This window comes from Thermobia domestica, chromosome 3, assembly GCF_964235325.1.
Source record: "Thermobia domestica chromosome 3, izTheDome1.hap1.1, whole genome shotgun sequence".
NCBI classification, from domain to species: domain Eukaryota; kingdom Metazoa; phylum Arthropoda; class Insecta; order Zygentoma; family Lepismatidae; genus Thermobia; species Thermobia domestica.
Genome location: NC_137456.1, coordinates 54,067,083 through 54,093,916, shown reverse-complemented (window position 1 = coordinate 54,093,916; position 26,834 = coordinate 54,067,083). Strand labels below are relative to the sequence as shown.

Sequence of the window (26,834 nt, the reverse complement as noted above, 5' to 3'; positions counted from 1 at the left end):
GTAATTAATGATACGTTTATTTATGAAATGTGGTTGAGAAAATTGTGCAAAAAGAACGCATCCCATACAGTAAATTACACCATATATATTTTTTCAGAAAAATTATTCATATGTGGTGGAGATTTGTTAATAAAATATATATTTATCAAAAGTAAATAAAATCGTCACAGCTTTTTTTATTTGAGAAAATTGAATTATTTTAAATTTTAATCCTTCAGTAAATTACCCTTGCTTTTAGGTGTCGAAGGACATAAAATTCGAAAGATATTATGTTATTAAAATGTTATGTCTAGAATTCGGTGCAGATAAGTTGAACGTATGGCCTCTATTTGAGTGCGTGTAAAAGCGTGACGAACCGAGAGACAAATAGATGGACAGACATCGAAAAATCATTTTTTTCGATATGTAGGAGCCATGTAACTTGAATTTATTGAAATCTAGTATTCGGTTTTTATAACTATCACCACACTTTCTTCTTTCGTCGCTCGAATGTGAAAACGAATAGGCCTACACCGACACGTACTGTGATAATTTGTAATCTCAAAAATTTAATTTGTTATGTTTAATGTGTGGTTACTCTAGAAAAAAAGCTTATGCATGTTACATCATTTTATTATCAGTTTTTCATGCTACTGTATAATTTGGTACGATTATAGTTAATATTCATGGCATCTTTTGGAAGCATTCGCGTTCCTCACAAAGAGAGCTGTAAAATTTACTTTTGTTTAAAGAAAGCACTCTTGATTTTTTTTTTCACACAGACTTGCATTTGTTGTACTTGTGGATATGAAACAAAAGGAGAGAGAGAGAGAGTCAATACTTTAAAAAGAAACACACACACAGAAACACTAGAACAGTTTTTTTTCTTCATGACAACGAGCTATCGCTGTGACTGTGTTCCTCACGCTGTGTGTAAGCTGCAGGTTGCTCTTGTTTTGTTTTTTTCTGTTCCTGACTCACAGACACTCGCAGTGAGTTGAAGCTGTGTAAAAACGGAGAGGGAACGGTTAAGCATACCATACCATAAACTAAAAACAATCGCTATTAGTAATAAATAGTAAGCTAATTCTGAAAAAATACGTCATCAGAAAAACAAAAAGTTATTTCATTATTATATTATTTCGTTTCTTATTAACATAAAAATTATACACTTTCTACAATGTTTTGTAAAGAAAAAAAAATTGAACAGGACCGGATGGGATTCGATCTGGTGTCAAAACAGTATAACAATTACTGGTCCGTCACTCTACCCACTTGACCACACAGATTTTCTTTTGTTGCCGATCTTTTTCTTAAGAAATAAATGCTCATGGCTATAGAGCATGTCATTTCCAAACTTAAGACAACAGTTTTTCTCTTTGTTTATATATTTTCGCATAACATCTTGCTTACAGAAGCTAATTTATATTTGGCAGACAATTTACACCCTAGATTTAAGCCAATAAATGCAATATTTTACTCCAATTTCCATTCCTTGGTTCAGGTCTTCTCCTACTAATCTTGTTATTCCCTCTGCAATCGTGCTGTGCTACTCCAAAAATTCCCTCGAAAACATTATTGCCAGTATACACAAAACCGAACATAATTTTGTTTTTTGCTTATATTTTTATTATTTTATTATATTTTTTGGAAATATCTCCTTAGATGGATTGCTTTCTATTATCTCCACGTACTAATAACTGAATTTTACCAATAAACATATGGAAAATGGAATAATTGCGAAAAAATGTGAGTTACAGTATACGCGCAATATTTTTTGCGCATGGGAGTACATAGTAAAAATCACAATTTACGACATATAAAGTAAGCTAGGCACTGAAAACTAAGCGCGAATCAAGATATATACATTTCCTATACTTCTGTTCTTATCTCACCTCATTTATCTGTATATTTTCTAAATTAAATAATTTAATTCGTTTGTGGTATTTGTTGTCTAACCTCGTCATGGACTGATTTTTCGCTTGTTCACTATTCTTGTACTTCTGATCTAATGATCTAATTTTTGTATTATATAAGAAAGCTAGAAAATGAAGGAATCAGACGACTGTTAATAATGCCGGGGTGGTATCTAATTTACAGGTCCAGGCCGCTTCTTTTCTTCCCTTTCCCCGGATAGTGTGCTCCCTCAAACGTGACGGGTTAAATGGCCTTAAATGCCAAGAACCCAGAAATCTAAAAATCCTAAATACTAATCGAGTTGAGGGAAAGATGTTAATACAGGGTGTTTAAGACATTGAGTTCAGGAACTGCAGTATTTCTGGTATCACTTTTTTATATTAACATTCCAATATAACACACATTTTTTTCGTCCCATTGTAAGCATTTAATCTGCATTAAAGAAAGTGGAGAAAGGAAAAAAAGAACGATTTCAAAGTGAAAAATATTGTGAAGTGTACATATATTGGTCATTTAGCCACTAGAACATTCACACTTATTGCATAACCACAGTAGAAGGCCTGTTTAACACTTTCAGCCCCATGTGTATCTTTTTGATACACAGTGAGGGTTTACTGATGGACCACGTGTATCAAATAGATAGACATTGGCTGACAGTGTTCATAGCAAACTGTAGTCTGGTCCCGGGATGAAATTTACTCAAACAGGGTTGGGGCTGAAAGTGTTAAATTTTTTAATGGAATAGGCTCACTATGTATGTAATGCGGTCAATCATGTCTAGTCTGGTCTACTTACCTTTGGCTTGGAAAGTTATCAAATAAAAAGCACACAACTTTGGCTGAAACTTAAATTTACAAAATTTAATTGTTAATTCAGTTTTTAGAATTTTGAAATTCCAGTATTTCTAGTATGTAAAACAAAATCGAGTATAATTCAAGGACTTCCACTACAGTAGACACCTTGTGATATCTTGATTGGAACATAGTACTCAGCGCCTAACATAGTGACTTTTTAATTTAACTCGCGCCCAAACGTCCAGTGCCCAAACGGCGGGGCCCAAACGTCACGTACCGTATAAAATATATAGATCCAAACAATGCAAAAGTAAATAGAAATTACAATACCAAAAAAGAAAAAGAGATAATTACATACTTTCTTTTCAAATTATTTCCATAAACATAGGATTACATAGTCCAAAACAGTAAAAGTAATATATACACTACATACACATTCATATATTCATACATACATACATATCCACACACTCATACATGCAGTATATACACGGTGTTTCAAAACAGCACCGACAATGTTTGGGAGGTGATTCCTGACACCAAGGTAAGACAAAAAGTATAGACCAACCTGGGTGCACAAATGCTTCCTTTCTGAGTTATAGACTGCTAAAAGCATGAAAAAAAAAAAAAAATTAAAGGTCCATAGTTCCAAAATTATGCGATTTACTGTAGTCAAGACTTCTCTTAGGAAATAATGTGTATGCTATCCAAAAATGCATGTTTCAGAGTCCTAAGGTGCTCGCAAAGCATTTTTTACAGAGGAAGTTTGGCTACGGACATATAATTTGAAGTACTCTCCTACTACCTATATATAAATTGTTGCGAAATTACCACATAATTCTGTAACTGAGATTTTTGGATAGGGCTCATACTAGTTCCTAAGTAGTCCATAGTATTGGAGCTATGGACCTTCAAATTTCATTGTTTCATGTTTTCGTCAGCCTATAACTCCGATAGGAAGCATTTGTGCACCTGGGTTGGTCTATACTTTTTGTCTTATCTTGGTGTCAGGAATCACCTCTGGAAAGTTGTAGGTGTTGTTTTGAAACACCCTGTATATATATATACACACACACATATATACATACATACACATACACACATACATATACTAGGGATGTACCGATATATCGGTATCGGCAAATGGACACCGATATTTACCGATACATTCTCCGAACTATTTTCAGTTTGTTTAGTATTAACAGTGACAGTTATATTTCATCGATTTCTTTTAAAGTTGATCTAAATTATCATCAATTGAACGATGGATTCCTTTATGCACTTGTACACCATTCATTTGCACTACTCGTATTCATTCATGTTTTTAGTCTCTCCATGCCAAAGTACTGGCGAAGAAAAGCCAAATGTTCTCAGTCAGGATCATGGGCGCCCGAAGAAAATTTTCTAGGAAGGGCCCATTCCATGGCTGCTATATTACGTTTGGTATACTTTTTCGTGAGCCAGGGGGCCGCGGTGGCTCAGTGGTAGAACGTTCACCTCTGGTGCTTGGGGTCCCGGGTTCGATCCCAGCCCGCGCCAAGTGAACTTTGTGGTGGACAAACACCGTGTGCGTGGGTTTTCTCGGGGTTCTCCCGTTTCCTCCCACTTTCTTCATTCTACCATTTCATTCATTACTCATCATCACCGTCTCCTTTAGCCTAACCGGCATAACCGTGGGACGTAAAACTCAAAGATTTCATTTCATTTTATTTTTTTCGTGAGCCATGGGGGATTGGCCCCACCCTGCATTCCCCCTTCGATAGCCAATGATCAGGACAGTAGACCCGTCATTTGAAACCCAAACGAGACAGACATTTCGATTCCAAAGAAAATGTTATGGAAGAAACCCACAAAACGCTCACTTTGTCATTATTTTCTCCTACTTACTGGTTAAAAACAATTAATTTTAAAATTACTAAATAGTTGTATCGTTTTCGACTTTTTTTTTTTTTTTTTTTTTTTTTTAATGGTGTAAACAGCAACCCCTGGTTCACTATAGTTCATAATTTTCTAAACTATAAAAATTAGTAACGGTAGTATCCGTTTGCAGTATATGTATGCAGGGGCGACGATTAGGGGGGCAAGAAGGTGCAGTTGTCCTCCCACTTTTTTTTAAGTGACCCCTTAATGTATATAGTTTCATTTGGAAATGTGAAGTTTGTGTATGTATTATTGGTTCATAGAAAAAAATGGTGCCATATAATATTTTGCCGTGGCGTGAGTACGTATTGGTTATTTGTCTATCCGTGGAGTTAAGAAAGCTACATGAATTGTGTTTTAATTGCCATGGAAAATGGCCCCAAAATTAACCTTTTGAAGCGCAATAATTTCGGTATACTTTCATTTCTTCTTACAAGGACTCGATATGTTGGTCAGCCGCTTTGAAACTAATTGAGAGAACATTTCGAAAAACAAGAAAAGTCTTTCGCAAGTTATTCTTTAATTGAACAAAAATCGACGGTTCCTAAAATGTCTTTTCTTCTTTCTAATAGTAAAGAATATTGATTAAAAAGAGAGTAATAAGAATCAACTTCTACCTTTTTCATTGTTTTGCCTACAGCATTTTTGATGTTACAAATTGATGGTAAAAGTAAAAATATTTCCTTTTTTACTAGCACACACACCGATGCTCTTTTCGCAAACGCAGCAAAACCTTTTTCCTTTTTTTTTTTTTTTTTTAACAAAACAAGAAAGAAACCGTTGAGGATGCTCGAAGAGCATAGCCAGAACGAACTCAAAAAGAATTAATTTTTTCGAAATTTACATGAAATTGTATATTAAATGTATTTGATTAAATTCAATAGATAATCATTTACATATTTGGAACCTGCGTATTAGGGAATGTGTTGAATTAGCTATATTGAGCTGTCACTACCGTATATATATTCAAAATGAACATATAACCAGTGGCCACCAGTTACTATTTGTTAACAAAATGTTTACCGTCCTCTTAGGTATTGATCAACACAAAAATATATATCTCTCTCTATGACTTACGATTCCCGAGATATGGCTCCTTAAATCTCCCGAAATCAGAACTTTTTCGGCCAATATCTAGGGAACGGTGGCCAGTTGGCCAGTGGCCACCAGTTACTATTTTGTACCAAAATGTTCATAATCTTAGGCATTGATCAACACCAATATCGTCTATCTATGACTTACGGTTCCCGATATATGGCTTCCTAAATCTCCCGAAATCGGAACTTTTTTGGCCAATATCTTCGGAACGAGAGCTTCTTTTTTTCAAATTTCCACGGTCTCCCCTAGGGTTACCATCCGTTCCAGTTTCGGAGAAAATATCTCGACTTCCATGTTCATTGACCAGTTTTGTGAGTTTTATCATTCAGAATTGTAGGTTTCATGGAGTGAATATCAGGGTTTTGTTTTTTATTGTAACTGGAACATTGTTATTGATTAAAAAGAAAACTGAAAAATACATTACAAAACAATAAAAGTGCCATTCTTGTTTAGAAAATAAAAGCTCTTGGTTCATGACATTAGCTACGTATTTTGCAATGCTTATATCTACTAACTGCTAAAACATGTTTTGCTGTTATCTTACTAATAACACTCGCACATAGCTGGAAATCAGGATTGTTGTGGGAATGATCATGACTTAGCTATTTTTCCGTTTTTCAAAGAACATTTGTCTATAATGAGGACCAAATATTAATCAATTAGCTATATAGTACCCATTTTGCTCGATAACGTTTTACATCTTTCATGCTCATAATTTCTCGTTCATAGAAGGTTCGTATTTTATCTGGGAAACACTGAACAAGAGTTGATTTACAGTTTCATCTGTATTGGACGTTATACCAAGCAAGGAGTTCTGAAGAGAAAAATAAGGATGTCTGATGGCGCAAAGGTAGGCTATAGTGAGTATTGCAACACATCCCATTCAAGATCCCGAAAATTTCTGATCCGTGATCAGACTTGTGTGTAGTTTTGCGTCGTCTTGGTGAAACTGAACTGGTTTACAATTAATGAACCTTAGACGTTCCTGGATGATGGATGTGTTCATATTGTTTAATTGTCAACATTACATATTCGATTTGATTGTTTGGTTGCTTGGTAGGAGCTCGAAAAACATTACCTTCACATTCCCGCTGCACTGGAAACATGAACTTCCTCTGATAATTGTCTCCTTTCGATGTTGTCTGAGTGTTAGGCATCTTTCGATACTTTACAGGTAAAGAAAGTAAGTGATCAAAATGCTGCAAATCTCTTGATTTTGTCCTCATATTTTTAATGTATGCGACAAATTTGTATATGTAATTAATTTATGTAGTTATGAGTTTCGATGTCCTTTTTCAGGTCAAAATGGATATCGAAGTCCCGACAATGCCGGATGAGTACTTACTCGACAATATTAGAGAACTATTACCAGATTTTGTGATAACAGAAGCCAACCTGAAAATGCCTACGTGTGATTTTGTCAAACGTTTTTACTTGAAAGTTATTGATTCCATTGTAGGCAACGCGGATCAATTCTATGAGGTAAGTTTGAAATGATTTAGGGTCAGAATTTTCCACAAAGTATGTAACGTAAGGGCTTCTGTAATTCGTTTATGGCAAGTGTTAGTATATTTTATAGGAATTTTGTTTGAAATTTGTATTTCCATTATTTTTCATGTAGTGGGCCACAGTGGTTCAATGGTAGAGCACCCACCTCTGGTGCGTTGAGTCTCTGGTTCGATCCCAGCTCGTCTAAAGTGGGCTTTGTGAAGGACAAACACCGTGTACCCGGGATTTTCTCGGGATTCCTCACTTTCCTTCCTGTTTATTCATTCCATCATTTCGTTTATCATTATTATGGCTTTCTCACTTAGCCTCTTACTATAATAATCCTGGGACAAAAAAAGTACTTTCATGTATGTAGTTTTCGCCCTTCATTTGCTTCTTATAAAAAGTAAAGTTAGAGAAAGACGTAAACTAAACGTGACTTACAGAACTCATGAAGGTAGACCGTGGCTTGCTTAGTACACGTGTGAAATTGTTCTTTTGTTTCTGAGTTCTTACAACGTTTGGGAGGTGATTCCTGACACCAAGACGAAAAGTATAGACCAACATGGGTGAACAAATGTTTCCTTTCGAAATTATGGGCTGCCGAAAACATGGGGAAAAAATTAGGCCAATAGCTCCAATACTATGAGATCTACTGTAGTCGAGTAAAGTTAGAAACTAGTATGTGCCCTATCCAAATACCCATGTTTCAGAATCTTGCGATACTTCCGCACAATTTTTATGAAGGTACTTGGTGAGTACTTCAAATTATATACAGCCAAACTCCCTCTATGAAAATTGTGTGAGTATCTTAGGGTTCCGAAACATGTATTTTTGGATAGCGCACATATTAGTTCCTAAGTGAAGTCTTGACCCGACTACGGTAGGTCTCATAGTTTTGGAGCTATGGTCCTTTCAAGTTCGATTTCTTAATGTTTCCGGCAGCAGAAGCATTTGTGCACAGGTTGGTTTGTATTTTTCGTTTTATTTTGGTATTAGGAATGTGAAGGTACTTATGTGAAGTATTTTCCTGTGTAAACCTTTGGTTTCTGGTTATTTTTCATCAAAGTAGAATTAATTTTCGCAAATTAAAAGGAGAATAAAGAATAAAAAGGGTACGATTTATTTCGAACACGAATTAAGAGAAAGTACATGAAACAAATTTGTCAAAGTTAAGTAAAGGCAGTGTTACTCATAATAAAGATTGGTTAAAATCAATGAAGGATTTATTGTTTTCCACAATCGGGAAATTTCATTACTATTCAATATAGCTTACAGTATACCTGTGTAATGGTTTAGGATCCCGGAGGTTCATCATCGTAGAAAAGAAACTCATATCACTCCCTGAGATCCTCCTTTATATTACCTTCCATCTTTAGCCTACCTTAAGGTATCTGTGCGAGTCTTTCCAATTAGAACTGCACCATTCGTATGTTATACGTATCCCGCCCTTCTTAGGTCTCTACTTTTTTTTTACCTATGATATTCGGTAACCTGTAATTCTTGGAAAGTTCAACGTTGTGTATCTTTGGAGATTTACCCATTTGCTCATCTCTTTCTCTGGCACAATATTTATCTCAAAGTATTAGTTCTGGACATCCTTTATCTCCGTTCTTTCCGCGTAAGCGATCAATTTTCGCATCCAAACAATACTATAATTGTGAAAGAGAGCAGAATTATGCTTTTATGTATTTTATTTTCAATGTCTTCGATATTAGTTTTCACGATAAAAATTTTAAAACAAGTAATACGCATTTCCTGCCATTAGTCTATTCTTTTGCACTACACGTTCTCTGGTCAGCAATCTTTCGATTAGTTTGTCGCAGCTTTTCTTTCTTCCTTATGTTTACTTTTTCTTCTTATATTTTATTTTCCTTACATCTATTATTTGGCTCGTATATTTCAATTGCAGTCTTCCTTTAGTCATTTTTCCTTCTCTTCATAGCAGATTTCTTGACTTTTCCGTGTCCAGTAAAGTATCCAATCATCCTCTCTTTCCGAAATATTCTTCGGGGAGCACGGTAACTCAGTGGTCAAGCGATTACCTGTAGTGGGTGGTTCCTCAGCCAAATATGTTTGTGGTGGGCATCTTATACGTGGGTTTTCTCAGGGTACTCCCGTTTACTCCCTCTTTCTCATTCCACCAATTCTTCCGTCATTTACTTGCCTTAATCATTGTATCCCCTTATCCTAAAGGGCATAATCGTGGGACGTTAAACTGAAATATTTCATTTCATTTTGAATTACAAATATTCTTCAGTACTTTTTTTTTAATAATCAAAAGAACAATATATTTCAGGCAAAAAGTTTTTTGTAGGCCTCATATCTGGAGAACTACATATAATGTAGCCAAACTATCGTTTAACTCATTATGATGTGTTTATTCCGTCAAAATTACGAAAACTCAAATTTTGTGGCCCCTGATCCAAAAATGCATCAAAAGATCCTGTATATTTCAATCAAAAAATTTCTTGTACGCATTATTTCCGGAGAACTACATATAGTGTAGCCAAACCCAAACTAGGGGGCGCGGTGGCTCAGTGGTAGAGCGTTCACCTCCGGCGCTTGGGGTCCCTGGTTCGATCCCAGCCCGCGCCGTGTGGACTTTGTGGTGGACAAACACCGTGCTCGTGGGTTTTATCGGGGTTCTCCCGTTTCCTCCCACTTTCTTCATTCCACCATTTCATTCATTTCTCATAATCACCGTCTCCTTTAGCCTAACCGGCATAACCGTGGGACGTAAAACTCAAAGATTTCATTTCATTTCCAAACCCAAACTACCACTTAACTCAGTATAATGTTATCCCGTAAAAAAAATTCGAAAACTCAATTTAGGGGCCATTCAAAATTTTTTGCATAAACTAACTATTGGCCAAGATCGCAATCTTTTGATTTTTTTTTTTTTAATCATTAGTAAAATTCTTGTTTTCTACAATTTCCAACACTTTTGTATAATACTGTGTCTACCCATCTAATTCTCAACATCTTTCTGCAGCTCTCTATTTCAAAGATCTCCATTCTCCGTTTTTCCCCTTCCCCTAGAGTCCATATCTCATTTTCATACAACACCACACTCCATACGTATGCTTTTGTCAACCTTACTGGAGCAAGGTATTAGTTTTTACAGGGCAACTCTAAACCGTGAAAATAATGTTCCGGGACACGATTTTATTTTTCTCCGGAATAAGGGTGTTCTTTACTCGCTTTCTGGCGTGGGAGTTCAGTTAACTTTCGCAATAGTATTTGTGGCTTTAAGGTAAATACTCAGATGTGCGAAAACTAATAATAATACAAAGTGATTTAAAGACTTTATTACTTGAAATTCCAAGTGAATAAGTTGCTATTCGAAAATGGGCGTGTATTATGTAAGCACGCGATCGTATTTTATTGTTTATATGTTTTAGTTCCGTCATTTTCATTTCTTACCGTAGAAATTTAGCATGCTTAAACGCGTAGATTAAACAAAAGCTGGTTGTCCCAAAAGGGGAAGTACCAGTTACAAGTTGATTTTATGCAGTAGATAAATATAATCATCACCAACAGGCTTTTAGTAACGGCACCATAATTTTGTCTAGAAAGGCGGTCAGGATGGAAAGTGAAGAGATGTTTTAGTACTGGTTGTTCGTTGTGTCCAGTGTCCCTGTGTAAATAACAAGGATGTCAGTTTCCACGTAATCCTTTTTGGTTGTTAGATATTAGTGTATCATAGATTCGGGAAGTACTAAGTGACAAATTTTCTGCACGCTGCTATATTTGCCAGAGCGTCTTTTCACTAAGTAACATGAGACGGCAAGCGATAACAAGTCACATAAAATTTAAAAGAATATACAAGTAGTCACATTCATCATCAAGAACAGTTAGGGCTTTTGTGATTTTTTTTTTAAGGCAGTGTTTTCTGATTTGGCATGTCATTCTATTTGCAACTCATCTGCCCAGAACTTAAATGTTTCTGGTGATGTTGCGTGCTCAAATATGGATTTTACGATGCTAGTGGGTACGAGTTCGGGACGAAACAAAGTAGTTTACAGAGATTTGTAGTAAAAAATATCATTACAAAAGCAGAGTTGCTAGGGTATATTCAAAGTGTAATGACACACATTAATGCGCGCTACTGCTAAAGATGTGAAAATATTCAAACTTTTGTTCCGGGACAGTGAGATTGCGTAGAAAATGCTGCTTCAACATGACAAAATGTTGTACACTTTATTTTATACGTTAACACCATACTTTAGCAGTGATTTAATTCAGTTGTTGGACACACAAATGTGCGATTCTGAAGTACCATGAAAGAGCAAGTGTGCACGTGTTATTTTGACATGTGCATTTTCAGGGAATTCTGATCCTTTTAACCGCTTTCAAAGAGAGCTTTCACCCTTCACTTAAAAAAAGATAATTCAAATTTCAACGAATGACTTCAATTTAAACTTTACATTTCTACATGTCTTCAAGCCAGATACTACCGGTAAGACACTGCCAAATGTTTCTGTAATACTTAACATAGGAAGCAGTATGTTACTTACTTTGCATGCTATGGAAGTAACGAACTGGAGAATTGTTGAATTTCTAAAAGTTCTGTGTGGATTTGAAAATAGTAATGTTTCTCAGCGAGCCTTTAGATTTATTCGTCTTTTGTTGTGTATTCATGGTGCCGGTAAGGATAAGAATGTTCTCAGTTCTTCTAGTTATCAGATCGTGTTAGGTATGATGGAAGAAGATAAAATAATTGTTTCTAAACTTGCATTTTTTAAAACACGTGCTTCAGAAATAGAACCTCGCCTTACTGATCTTAAACTGACTCTCTTGTCACTTCACTTCTGTACAGTACTTTATAAATAAATAAAATAAATGCACAAATTTGTAGGAAATGGCAGGTTGTAGGAAATGTCTACGGAAATTTGTTCTTAAAGTTCTGCAAAAGTAGACTAGAGTTATTTGATGTTTGGATTTTAATGTTTCCTTAAGGGCTGATGTTGGAATGAATCCCATGAAATCTTTATCTAAACAAGTTTAAAATAATTAGTTAAATGACAATAGCGCAGATAAAATTGTGAGGGAGATAAAAGAATTTTGTTGAAATCTAAGTTGTAAAACAGTTTCAACAGAGTAAAATGATGTAAGAGATGTGTGCATTGAACGTGATGGAAGTGATCAATCTAGTTCAGCGATCCGCAACCAGTGTGCCGCGGTACACCGGAGTGCCAGATCAAGGTGAAAGGTGTGACGCGAATTTTTTCATGATTGTATAAAAAATAAATTTTATTTCATTTTTATTCCATTACTGTGTAAAATATGAATACAACTATTTACTTTAATAGTAGGTCTAATAGAAAAGAATTTCTCCTTAATATTTCTACACTCTTTCTACAGTGTTTTAAAGTATATAAATTCAGAAGTCTATTTTTGTTTAATAATAATAATAATAATAATAATATGAAATATAAATAATAATACATATTACATGTTTGTATTAGCAGTGACAATATCAACATTACATGAGAGAAATTACATTTTGGTGTGCCGTATTGGGTCATAAATAAGTTATGGTGTGCCGCGAGAAGCAAAAGGTCGAGGATCTCTGATCTAGTTGATCTGAAGATTTACCACCATGCCCTATAAGGGATTATTATAAAAGAATTGCTCCTCTATAATATGCAACCCAACTGTACATAAAGCTCAGATTAGTTACATGCCATTCAGTTACGTCCAATATTCTAAGCAAACTTCTACACGTGGTGTACACATGACACTGCTACTTGTTTTATCATAATTTGTTTATATATTTACTTTTTTATTTTGTTATAGATTACCACTGAAGAAAAGCAAAAAATATACTTTCCAGATATACTGAATAATTTAGGTGATATACGTCTTTTCGGTTTTCTAAAGAAATTGTTTGCTCAAATCTATATACAGGATTTTGGAATGAATGATCTCAAATATCCAAGTAAGTATGTGTAGTTTTATTATAGGCTTTTCTGTACGTACGAGTGTTTGTATTTAGCAGAGATTAGTACTTTGAAAATAATAATAATAATAATGTACTCGAATTATTTGTATATAATTATCAGGTAGTCTAAAACGTATTGAATCTTTGGGCACGAGATGGCATTAATATCCTAAATCTCAGAGTAGTTGCAGAGGATTTGGTCTAACGCCATGTGACTGGATGCTATACATAGGCAGGAAGTGGTGGAATTCTTATAATAGGATGAGATATTGTGCCGTGAAAATAGGTGAACTTCCCGCAAAACTAAGTTACATTTTACAGTTTTAAGCCACGAATACTGCCTAGGGCCGGGAACAAATTTGTACTGTTTGTGGCCAAAATACGTTATTAAAAGCATTTGTATTTTTGTATTTACTTGTATTTTATCCATTTTAAACAGCTAAAACTTTACTATTTTGTAATCCTATGACCGCTATGACTAAACTGCTCCACTATATGCAACCTTGGGCTTACACATCATGTGGATTAATTAGTAAGTTCATATTTGATGAATCTTAAATTTTTGAAACAAACTATTGATAATACAACAACAATCTTTGTACAGGTAACTTCATCAGAATTTAACTTAGGTTTCTTCTTTCTGTACTTGTACAGGGTATCTCAAAAGTCCCCCGGCATAGGGTAACTCTGTTATTAAGTTATAACAAAATGTAAGAGGGAAAACTGTCTCCAAATATGATGTTTTCAATCTAAAGTGAGGATTTTTTTTAAATCGGAGCAGCCGTTTCGGCTGTACACTCTTTATGCGCCCAGTGTTAAATGAAAATGCGACGTTGCCATTTACCTGGCCCCACAACATAATCAATAGGTAAATGAAGTTACTGTTTGAAATGGGGGCTGGCCATCGACACGTTGGCGTAAAAGACAGTGACTTCATTCACTTATGTTGTGGCTCCAGGTAAATGGCAACGTCGCATTTTCATTTAACATTGAGCACATAAAAAGTGTACAGTCTAAACGGCTCGTCTGATTTAAAAAATCCCTTCACTTTAGATTGAAAACATCATGTTCGGAGACGGTTTCCCCTCTTACATTTCGTTGTAACTCTGATAATAACAGGGGGTCGCGGTGACTCAGTGGTAGAGCGTTCACCTCTGGTGCTTGGGGTCCCGGGTTCAAATCCTGCTCTCGCCAAGTGAACTTTGTGGTGGACAAACACCATGTGGGGGGGGAGTTTCCTTAGGGCTCTCCCGTTTCCTCTTACTTTCTTCATTCCACCATTTCATTCATTAATCATCATCACCGTCTCCTTTAGCCTAACCGGCATAATTGTGGGACGTAAATCTCAAAGATTTCATTTCTGATAATAACAGTTACCCTATGTCAGGGGACTTTTGAGGCACCCTGTATATAAAACAGTGTATGTCTTCGTTTGTGTGTGCCTAGCAGCAGATTTTCGCATAGAAAAGAGTTACCCAGAGCGGCCAACTTTTGCACACAGATGATCTTCACTAGATCTAATGACATATGAAGCTCTCTTCTCTTTTTCCGATTCTTGACTTAGGAGGGGGGAGTGAAATGTATGCATAAAAGAAGAAGATAAATACCCGGAACGACGGATATTAATGGTGGTGGATTGGAGTTTATCGTCCCCTTCAGCACCAAGGCTATATAAGACGTGGGACTAGTTTCACGGGAAATTCGAACCACATGAGCCGCCGCCGAGAATCGAACCCGAGTACCCTGCGCCAAATTCAGGACGAAGCTTTCGACTGAAATTTTTGTATCAAATCCATAGTTTTTGAGGTCGCTGAGATGATTGGTGACGTTTTAAGCCCAAGTTTAGGCAAAAAGGGACATGTCAGCTGGTCCAGGAGTTGACAGGGATAACGTCTAAGGAGTTGTTCTTACTTATTTATTTCGCTCGCTGTAGTGCCCGGCTATGACAGCTTTACACTACTGTTTATTTTGCTTAATTCATGTTTTATTTGTTGCTTTGTTTGTTCGCATGTCTAGTTTATATTATGTATTGTGATTATTAATTTCACTTCAGTTATGTTACGTTTTTGTTAACTTACTCAATCTGGCCGTCATTCTCAAATCTGTACCCAAATTCTCATATAATTATATTAAATTAAAATTTCGAATTGGCAAAAAGGGTTAAATTATGGAACTTGAAGAAGAAAGAATTAAATATACATACATACAACGAAGTTTGATTTTAAATAATGATTGTCATCGGAGATTAACCCTAAAATTCCATCTAGCCACTGTAAATCATCATGAAAAACATACAGTAAAATAAATTATTCTCTTGTCAAAGTTATCGGTATTCTATAATCTATTTTGCTCATTATACCAAGATGAAACGATCCTTTCCAATGTCATTTGTGGATTCATATATTCATCATGTGTCACTCGCAGCTTCTATGAATAAAGTAAATGTATTTTATATAACTAAACATCAATATGTTTTCGTTGGAAACGAGGTACAGTACTACTAATTTTGACGTTTATTAACATTTTCATGTGCCGATATATATATATATATATATATATATATATATATATATATATATATATATATATATATATATATGAAGTTTTCTTAACGAAGTAAGGTGTGTACTAGGGATGGCCAATTCCGGAATTTTTACTTTCCGGAATCCGGAAAGTAAAATCGGAAAATTCCGGATTTCGGAAAAATTCCGAAATTCCGAAAAATTCCGGATTTCGGAAAAATTCCGGAATTCGGAAAAATCCGGAATTCGGAAAAAATTCCGGAATTCAGAAAAATTCCGGAATTCGGAAAAATTATTTTTTCTTTTTGTAACTCTAAGAATTTTGTTCAAATGCAAACGAACAAATTTCCTTTTTGTAATCCTAAGAATGTATGATGCAAGTTAAGCTGAAACTTACATCCTAAAGTATACACTACTCAATCTTCTCATGGTTAATGAGATGTAGTCCAAAAGTACGATGCACTCCTAATATTTAATTTTTGTTTTACTGTGATATTGTCCAGAGGTAATACATACATCACACTGAGATAAACAACTTGACAGAATGAAGATATCATACGTAGTTTTCCAGAAAATCGTGAGAAACGAATTTTTATGAAGTTAAAATATGCGTCGCTTGTTGCCAGTGTGATGCAATTGATAACTTTTATGCTGGAAGTCTTATTATTATTATTAATCGTTTATGTACTGTAAAAGAAAAATATGAACCGTTAAGTAGTAGATTTTATCTGTTGTTTTTTGATATCTTCTAACAGTAATAACAAACTGCTTGTAAATACGCAATGGCATATTAATGTAAGAACTACTCTGCAGACTAGCAATAAACAATAAACAATAACAGATAAACAATAGTTGCAAAAAAAAAAAAAAAAAAGTAACTAACTTGGGCATGTCAGAATGTTCGCGAGAATATAGGGACGCATTGAGACTAGCAAAGAGCGTTGTGTTATTATTACTCAAAGGGCCGTACGATGGAGGCATTAACGCTAATGTTAATGGCACTAATGATCACTTACTTACTCTAACGGTTAACCTCATTTTTGATGATTCTTAGAAGTGGGCGTGTTGGCATGCAGTTAGAAGACATATCCATTATTTAAAAAGCACACGTTATCTGTGGAGTACTAACGATTTGCGTCACTATCGAACACTAACATAGTACTAGCGACGTTTAAAGTCGAAATTGCAGTCTGACATAAGTGGCTTGTCAACTTCACGGACATTATATTTTCCTTGAATGCGAGAATTTTGCGCCCTACCACTAAAATAGGAAAAAATGCGCTCGCAATATATTTGCACTGGGATGTTTGCGCCCTACCGCAAAAAAAGGGGAAAATGCGCCGGCTATATATTTGCACTGGGATGTTAGCGCCCTACAATTCAACTTATTTTTGTATTGTGTAAAGTAACTTCCACTCACACTTGAACTAGGCTTGCCTCTCATCGTCTCAGTGAGTTACTCCATCCGTTACAATATTCCGAACAAATGAAAAAAATGCAATTTTAGTTCACTAAAGGATAATCCATACAAATACAATTTTTCATTACACTACAAAATTTACAATAAAAGTATAAATGACTGATATATAATTATTTATTAATATAATCAAAGAGTATAATTTAATCTACAAAAGGCTGTTTGGCTCTATCTTGTGATATCTCTGTTCACAATCCTTGCGAGTTGTTTGGCTTTTTAGGACACAAAATATAGAAAAGAAAATGTAAAGTGAATGTAAAATCAGTTCATTAATATTATCAAGAAAACTAGGTACAGTGTGTTTACTTGCTGGAATTACACTTCAAACACACAATTGCGTTCAGTCGTTCTTTCAGAAAAAATGTTCCGGGGGGCACACTTAGTATTCCGGAGGGGGTCACTGCTGGTACTATTCTATTTATTATTATATTATATACGTATTATTTTGGTCTCCTCCGAGGGGGCACTTTGAGAGCTTTGGGGAGGCCAGTGTTCCCCCAAAATCATCTCTCGAAGAAGCAGTGATTGCGTTGATCCGTTGGGTTCTTTTGGCTTATATTGAAGTTTATTGTCCCCTTATATAGCCACAATGAAAATAAATCACAAATGGCATGGTTGTGGAGGGAGAATTGTTTATGCTGTAATGTCAGCCCCTCCGAGCAAATGCGTAAGCTCCAATAGGTTCTTTTATTTCGCAGGGCTCAAACTTCCCGGTGGAGGTACATTGCAGGCGCAATTTTCCCTGTTCTTGAGGTAGGGCGCAAATTTCCCAGACGCAAAATTCTCGACACCGTTCGAATGACCTCGGAAGACTATATCTTTTTCAATACTTTTTTATATTTCTTTACTCGAGATTTCTTCATAGCTTCTTATTAAAATACTTACTAATATATCCTCATTTTATTGTCCTAACCAATCAATATGGGTATGTTGTCAGTAAAATATTTAGATTGATCGAGCCTCTGGTGTGTAACCACAGTATTTCATATCATCCCTCCATTAGAAATCTTGGCTAAACGAACCAATATATGTTGCCAATAAAATAGTTTAGAATGATTGAGCCCCTGGTAAATAACCACAGTATTTCGTGACAGACCCCCCCTTCCTATTACAATATTCTAGCTACGTGCCTGACTCAGCTAATTCTCTACATTCTTTACCAAGCATACATTTTCTAAAGCGGAAAATGCTCTCTAAATACCTAAGCTCATTATTTTCAGCAGATGCACAAATTGGGTAACATTCTATCTACATGAATGTTATAGGCCTATATGTCGATTACTGGAAACCACTTCTCGCTATCTATTACCATATTTACTATATAATGATTAACGTTAAAACTAGAAATGGTTGATTTGTACCGCTTCCGGTTTGAATATTACATTCATCAGGGAATTCGATTCTTAACTATTGACTCTGTACATCATGGCCAAAATTGATGGTAATCCATTAGATAGTTCTTGAGACTGTTTGTTTCACTGACGGACAGAATGAATATATGGCTATAGAGTTTTGATAAACTAAATTCGTTAATGAGTGATGATGGAACAAATATAAGAAAGGGAACCAAGAGTAGGCCTACCACCAGAAAAATTTTCGAACACAAAATTAGCTATCGAAAACCCACATGTCCTGGGTTAGAATACCATAGATGAAAACTCTACCACTGAGTCATCAATCACCCGCTTATTAGTTTTATTAATTATTATATTAATATAAATTAATGAATGCCTGCTTATGTTAATTATTGAACAATTACATTGTATACTTCGTAAAGTCAAAAATTATAAATTTGTATTTACTGTACATACAGTGAGCGCAGAAAGTGTTCGTACACCTATGCTATTGAAACGAGAATGCCTGCGAAAAAGAAACAGAAAATTTAAGAAGTGTAATAACACACACAATATGAATAATGAAAACTAAGCTTTATGAATATATCAATAAAGAACCACGAAGACAAGTTTAATGGTCAGAAAGTAAATAAATTCCGTAGAAAGTGTATAGAGTAGACGCAAAAAGAGATCGTACACCTGACATACGAATACGAAACAAAGATACCACAACTGGGGTTCACTAGTATTCACCTGATTATACGCCTCTGTATAGCATGACGAATAACAGAATGAGTTTAGTTGTGAATAGGAGTGAAAAAACTGCACGGTGGGCTGTCAAAATGGGAAGCAACCGAACATAAACAAATGAGGAGACAAGAAAAGTAATTATTAAATTGCATAAGAAAGGTAAATCTTTGAGAAAGATAGCAAACCTTGCAGACAGACCTCGTTCAACAGTACAAACAATAATTGCGATGTATAATGTTTCTATCACTGTGCGAAAAAAAAAAAAAAAAACTGGAAGACCAAGAGTGTTGAGTGAACAAGATAAACGTTACATTATTAGGGAAAGAAAAAAGGTTCCGAAAAGTAGTGCTGTGCAATTGGCAACGGATCTGGAAACACGCGGTGTTAAAGTATCAGCCAGTACAGTGCGGAATATTTGCAGGGTATCATGGTCGGATAGCCAGGAAAATGTTCAGGGTGAACAAGACAAATCATATAAAGAGACTAAAGTTTGAAATAGAGTATAAAGATAAGGGATCAGGCTTCTTTCTGGAATAGGGTCATATTTTCGGACGAAAGTAAATTTAATCTTATCGAATCCAATGGGAGGCGTATGGTATGACGCAAGGTGAATACAGAGATGAATCCTCAAAATCTCGTCCCTAAAGTAAGACACGGAGGAGGGTCCGTGCTCGTCTGGGGTTGTATGAGTGCCTCAAGAGTGGGTCGTCTCCACTTTATCGATGGAGTGATGATCCACAAAGTGTATATTAACATATTAAAGGAAAATCTCCATACTAGTGCGCAGAAAACAATTTATTGTTCAGCAAGGCAACAACTCCAAACATACAGCGGAAAATACTCGATTTTGGCTACTCTATAATACCTTGAAACAGCTTCGCACACCTCCCCAATCCCCAGACATGAACCCCATAGAACATCTATGGTCTGTTCTGGAGACAAGAATCAGAAGGCACAGCTTCTCTACTAAAGAAGGCCTGAGAAAAGCTATTCAAGAAGAATGGGACATAATCAGTAGGGTGGAGCGAAAAAATTTTTTTTCGAAATGTGAATTTGGATAGGGGGCAAAAGTTGCATCATATCATAATACTTTACCATAGAAAATTTCAGCTCTCTGAAATAATTTTTAGCCGGGGCGCAAGGGGCCTTAAGTTTGAGATTTTGTAAATCAATTTCCATTTACTACGTAACTATTTGGCAGATCTTCGCTGGAAGCAGACTGTAAGTTTTAGTGTAGATAGAGTGCAAAAGATGCATCCTGTATCAGTACATAACAACAAGAACTTTTAATTCACTAAAATTATGTTCAGCCGGGGCGCAATGGCCCTGAAATTTGGGAATAATTAGACGAAAAGTGATCAACTATAAGCAATTTGCTAGTTTGCCATAAAGAAGTTTTGTTTTTTTGCTATTTAGTAACAGTATTTTTCTGGTATAATGAACTTGTTAGCTGTATTAAGTCACTAGTATAATAATTTGGTGAGTGGAGATACGAGGGTACAAAACGAAATCAGGGCGCGCGCTCGTGCAGCTGCTAAAGTATTGTGCAACTGTTTGGCAGCTTGACGATTGTTATTAGTGTGTTGTACCTGTGTTCGGGACACGTGTCTGGTTAGCGGCCGTGTTGCTACGTTAGTGATTTGATTAGATTTGCGCTTTTGTAGTTACTGATGGGTTTATTATCTACCACCGTATTACAGCCTAGTATCTGGTGTTTTTGTTTTCTGCTATAAAGAAGAAAGGTGGCAAAATCAACCAGGTAAAATATGTAAAAAGCACAAGAGATGTTTCGTAGTGCCAAAGGTCGCGACTGGAGAACGCTTCCAACTTACGAAGGCGTTATGGCATGTTATTTATTTACGCATCAGCAGCTGGAGGGGGCGGAAGTAAAGAACCAGCTGAGAATTTGGTTTCCACGAAGGTAGCAGAAAAGGTGGAAGACATTTGTTAACATGTTTCAATTCCTGTTGTTTCGCTCGGCCGTGTATCAATAGTGATCAACAGTTACCACAGGAAACTGAAAATATTTTTAAAATTGGCAGTAAGAGGGAGAATGAAAGAAGAAATAAATTACAAGAATTGAAGAAGCAGGGCAATAAATCATTTGATGTAGCAGCTTGCAAGTGTTTAGATTTCACGGTGTGTCGTTGTACAGAACACTCAAAATATCTGAATCGGAGAGAGTGTTTTATCAGACCAAAGGATAAGTAGAAAAATGGTAATCGGTAGTATTGATGTTACTTGGACAAAGAAAAGAGAAGAAAGGAAAGCCAAAAAGCAACTTGTGGTCAAACTTTCAACCAAAACAGTACCAGTTACATTATTGAATCTTTAGACTCCTCGTCATCTTTGGAAACAAGAAACGAAGGCAATAAAGAACACGCTAAAGCTGGAGAAGATCCTGATTTTAGTTCGAAGTATCCTTTAAAGACAAGAAAGCAATCACAGATTAGATGCACGGAAATGAGAAAATTCCTCTCGACATTAGCAAAAGTGAAGGAGAAAACCGGCATGACTAGAAGAAAAAATACAGCTATTGCAACTGAAGTTTTGAAAGATTTTTAATATTGTGAGTCCAAAGCAGCTGCAAAACAATTGATAGAAGTAAAATACAAAGAGAGGTTGCGAAAAATCGTAAAAGTGTAAGAACTAAAGTGACTGTTAATAAAGAGAAACCTCATACCATTTATTTTGTTGAGAAGAAAGACAAAACACTCATAATGTCCAGCTCAGGAAGTCATAGAGATGTGAAGAAGAAAGAACATTTTTGTGTGCTTGAAGAACCGGGTAATAAATTTTTCAGCCATGCTTCTTTGATCGTTTCAGCATTAGCAAAGAATACTGCTAATTCCATCTGCCGGGAATAACAAGAAAATAATGTGAACCTATGAGATATGGTAGCCATCGGCTGCGAGTACTAATACTAATGCTGGATCAAAAGGATGATGATTAGAGTGCTCGGAAACCATTTAGAGAGGTCCTTGCAGTGATGCATACGTTTATTACACATCATTGAACTCCTACTTCGTCATTTACTGAAAGAATTCGATTATGTATCTACTGGTACTTTGTCTGGTCCTATTGGTAGATCATTGGCGAATTGAGAGACGAATCCAGTGTGCAGCGTCGGAAAGATTTCTTCAGAACTCCCTACATACCTAAACGTGCGTCATCTCAGTTATGATCAAAGATATTTGTATGAAATATGTCAATCTGTCATAAGAGGAGGCTGTGATAAAAACCTAGCAGATAAGAAACCTAGGAAACTTGCGCATACTCGCTGGTTAACAATGGCTTGCAGACTTTTGCGTCTATGTACCGGTATATATACGCCAAATTCTTGGGAGAAGCTCTAAACTCTCGTAAAATTCGTAGTAAAAGTATATGCACCAGTGTGGTTCAGCATAAAACTGAAACCTCTTCCAAATACGGAACTAAACATTTGTTCTTGACCATAAGACTTTCGAGATGTTTGCAAGAACCATACAAGACTTTTGTCAATAAAGTAATTTCCAGAAATGCATTCTATGCGAATTCTGAAAATAACCTTGTTGCCATGATTGGTGACTACAGATCAGCTACGCGAATCCTTGCTGCCGATAAAATCCTCAAAACCAGAAAACAATGTAAACGTTGTGAAACTCGTTCCTTCCAAGTGCCAGTGTTAAACTTCGAGGCTAGTAATTACACAGAAATGATAAACTAAAATGGGTGTAACAATACAACCGCCAATACTATCTCATATTACAGATGATAAATTGCGAGAAATTTGTTCTTGAGAAAGTATAAGTGTTGATATCCCTCTGAGTTTCCATGTTATACGCAAGCAGTGAAAAGATTAGAGAAAATACTTAGTGAAGGTTCTTCGTTAGTATGTGAGCCACGAGAGATTTCTTTATTTGTTCCAAATATGACTTAAGAAAATACATGACTACTTTTCAGATAAAGTCGCAGTATTTTGCTTGAAGACGTGAATGAAATTTATGAAACATTCAGTCTAATACTGATGTAGCCTGTAACATAAAATATGAACTTCGATAGCTTTAGAAATCCACCTGGACACGACAACGAATCTTAACACCTTCAAATTATAGTCTCCTTCAAGCGAAGAGCTGCCTAATAATTACACAAATGAATAATAAACGTGCATTTATTTACAAAACCTATCAAACTTAAGGCCCATTGCGCCCCTGCTAAAGAATATTTTAGAGAATTGAAATTTTCGTTGGTAAAGTATTACAATATGATGCAACTTTTGCCCTATATCCAAATTCGAATTTTAGAAAAATTAAAATTTGGGCTCTTATCACTCATTTATAAAATCTGTCAAACTTAAGGCCCATTGCGCCCCGGCTAAAAATTATTTTAGAGAATTGAAATTTTGCATGGTAAAGTACTACGATATGATGCAACTTTTGCCCCCTATCCAAAATCGAATTTCGAAAAAAAAAATTTTTGGCCTCTTTTCACTCCACCCTAATAATCAGTCCCGAAGCTACTAACTAAGACTAACTCTATGGCCTATGGAACCCGGAGGTTCAATGCCGCGTTCACAAAAGCTCTCCACTGACTTCTATAGTCCCGAAGCTACAGAACTACGAACTAGTACAGGTGAAATCAATGCCACGAAGACTACAGACAATCATTAACGCACAGGGTAATCCCACAAAATATTAAATAACGTAATATACTTTATAAGCATTAATTCAATCATAAGTGTACGGTGACTTTTTGTGTTTACAAAAAAGGAATTCTCTCTTTTCTTCTGAACAAAACAGTGATTGTCTTTGTTTGGCCTTTCTCTTGTATATAGAAATAAAATGTATGAATGTGTAGTCTTAATTCTGGTTATATATATATTTTCCACCTCCCGTTCTCATGCTAGCTGTTTTCAATATAAAGTATGCATGGTGTACGAGCACTTTCTGCGCTCACTGTAGGTATGTTGACAATAAGCGAATGTTATTAGAATATTTGTTGAGATTTCTTTTCCTTCACTGCCTTTCGCCTGGTTAAAAAGTAGTTTGCAGTGCTTTGGAGCAGCTGCAGGTGGGAAAGCGATAATGTTTGAGACATACCGGCGACTTTTTTGTGTGTGAAAATAAGACCTTCCTCATAAAGCAGTAAATAACTGCAGTAGCAATTGTCTACGTAAGTGATAAAGACATATCCAACTACAAGAAACTAATACAGTATATATATTCATTATTGTGTTTCTCTTTTAACAGCTACTAGCTAGGGATGGCCAATTCCAGAATTTTTACTTTCCGGAATCCGGAAAGTAAAATCGGAAAAATTCCGAATTTTTTCTAAATTCCGGATTTTTTCCGAATGTCGGAATTTATCTGAATTCCGGAATTTTTCCGAATTCCGGAATTTTTCCGAAATCCGGATTTTTTCCGAATTCCGGAATTTTTCTGAAATCCGTATTTTTCAGAATTCCGGATTTTTTTTCTGAATTCCGGAATTTTTCCGAAATCCGGATTTTTCTGAATTCCGGAATTTTTCCGAATTCCGGAAAGTAAATTTTCCGATTCCGGAAAACAAAATTTCCGGATTCCGGAAAATTTTGGCCATCCCTAGTGTGTACATATCTACATCCTTAGCAATCAGTGTAGATTAATGCAATGGTGTTTCTTACAATGTAAACAAGTACTTACGTGTGTCGTACGAAGATTCATACTAGCACCGGCATCAATTAGGTTAACCTATAAAAGGAAAGTATATTAAATCGGATGATGAATCGATATAATGAATTTAGTGTATATATATATATATATATATATATAGCGCGTATAATGAAATATGATAAGGTGTAATTTTGCTTGTTATAAAAGAATAAGAATTATAATGCATTTTAAAGGATTAATATATATAATAGAGTCTACGATAAGACAAAAGAATGAGGGAAAATAAAATAAAAAGTACGTACCTGTGATGAAGAGGAATGACTGGTGATGTTGGGAATCATTGGATCTCGACGAAACATCTGAAAAATAGAAAATGTTACTAGACAGAAAATAATAACTAATCTAAACGTAGAAGTCTTATGAGACTCTTATACTAAAACTAACTATTGCTAAGTATGCACCACGCCTACGATACTATAGAAATGGATTCTTCACAAATAATAATTAAACTAAACAACGGATACTTACTTTAGTTACCAAGCATTGTGTTGTATGAAAGGATTGTTAAAAAAAAAATGTCAACCTACTTCATATTTGATGCTATTCGAATATGCTGTACTTAATTGACTCGAAGTAATTTTGTTTTGAATTCTTCATGTACAATTTAGTTAATAATATAATGTTTTCAAAATTGTATTTCACTGTTTCTATATTATTTCCACAATTGAAAGAATAAGCTCATGTTCCTTAGCTGCTGCTAAGTTCGATACGGAAACAATAATAAACCGTACGATGTGATTATTATATCGTCTTTGTGTACTCCTGTGCCCACACGAATTTGGAAAATGCGTTTTCTTCTCTTCCGTGGCGAGTGGCTGCGGTGGTGACTTCAGTATTTTACTGGGCCAAAATTGTTTAGTTCCTGCGTGTTTCCAGGAATGCGTTGATGAGCTATAAACTATATTATAAATATGTTGCGCAATGGAAAGAAATAAAAAAGACCGTAAGTACGGGCTACAACATCGGTTCGTGCTTTCAAATATGGTATGCTGCATAAACAGGGTGTCCACATTCTGGAAAGTCAGGGAAATAGCAGGTTGGTTAGGGAAAAATCGATTTAGGTCCATTGTTCAGTTACTGAATTTATGAAATAGTAAGTGTAATATCGGCCTAATGCATATGTTTGTAAATTTACATTCTTTTGGACTAGAGAAAATTGCAAAAGAAAGAAACAGAAGTGGAGATAGCACAAGGCTAGCTATGGGGAAGGGAGAGACTAGGATTTCTTGCTTTTTTTTATTTTTAAATTATTCAGTGGTCGGAGAGATCTGGAACTTTGGTCATGGAAAGTCAGGGAATTTTTGGCCAAATAGTATGGATAGCCTGATAAACTTTATCCTCCTCGTATGAAGATCGCGTATTTCAGTTAGTATATAATACAATTCAAACACATTCCTTTCAATGTATAATGAGGTCTCCTTCGTGGCTAAGCGGTTAGCGTACGCACCTTTGGCGTGGGAGACCCGGGTTCGATTTCCGGTGGGAGCTTATGTGGTTCGGATTCCACAGTAATCAGTAGGTCCTGTCTCATGTAGCCTCGCTGCTGGAAGGTACGTTAAACTCAAAATCAACTCGAATGATTTTAATCTTCTTAATACTATATAAACTTAAAACCTGAGAGTCCTGATCTTGAGTCTTACATGTTCCTTGATACTAGTGTCAATATTCCTCTGGGTCATATTAATCTAAGAGTTTCACATTGACGTATAGTTTCATGTACTGCCGACATTTACGTTTTATTTTTTTTTTTTCTGTGTGTGTTTTTGTGTGAAATTTTCCTTTATATTAATCGTAGACATACGTAACTTGCGTGTAGAGCATATTTCTTAGCAACTGTAAGTTAATTTACTGCAGAATGGAGTAGGCCACTTTTTATCATGATTGTTCATATCCTCCTCAATGTCCAGACCTCATTTCC

General features: G+C 35.6%; 1 protein-coding gene across 1 annotated transcript in view; it reads left to right on the top strand.

Annotated features, from left to right (window-relative positions):
* The window catches only part of LOC145680388 (uncharacterized), a 72,651-nt gene that overhangs the window by 8,982 nt on the left and 36,835 nt on the right, over nt 1–26,834 (top strand). The window contains exons 2-3 of the mRNA XM_081750827.1: nt 7,008–7,190; nt 12,999–13,140. Coding sequence (XP_081606953.1) covers nt 7,014–7,190; nt 12,999–13,140 — 319 coding nt within the window. The 5' untranslated portion in view covers nt 7,008–7,013. The remainder of the gene's footprint in view (nt 1–7,007; nt 7,191–12,998; nt 13,141–26,834) is intronic.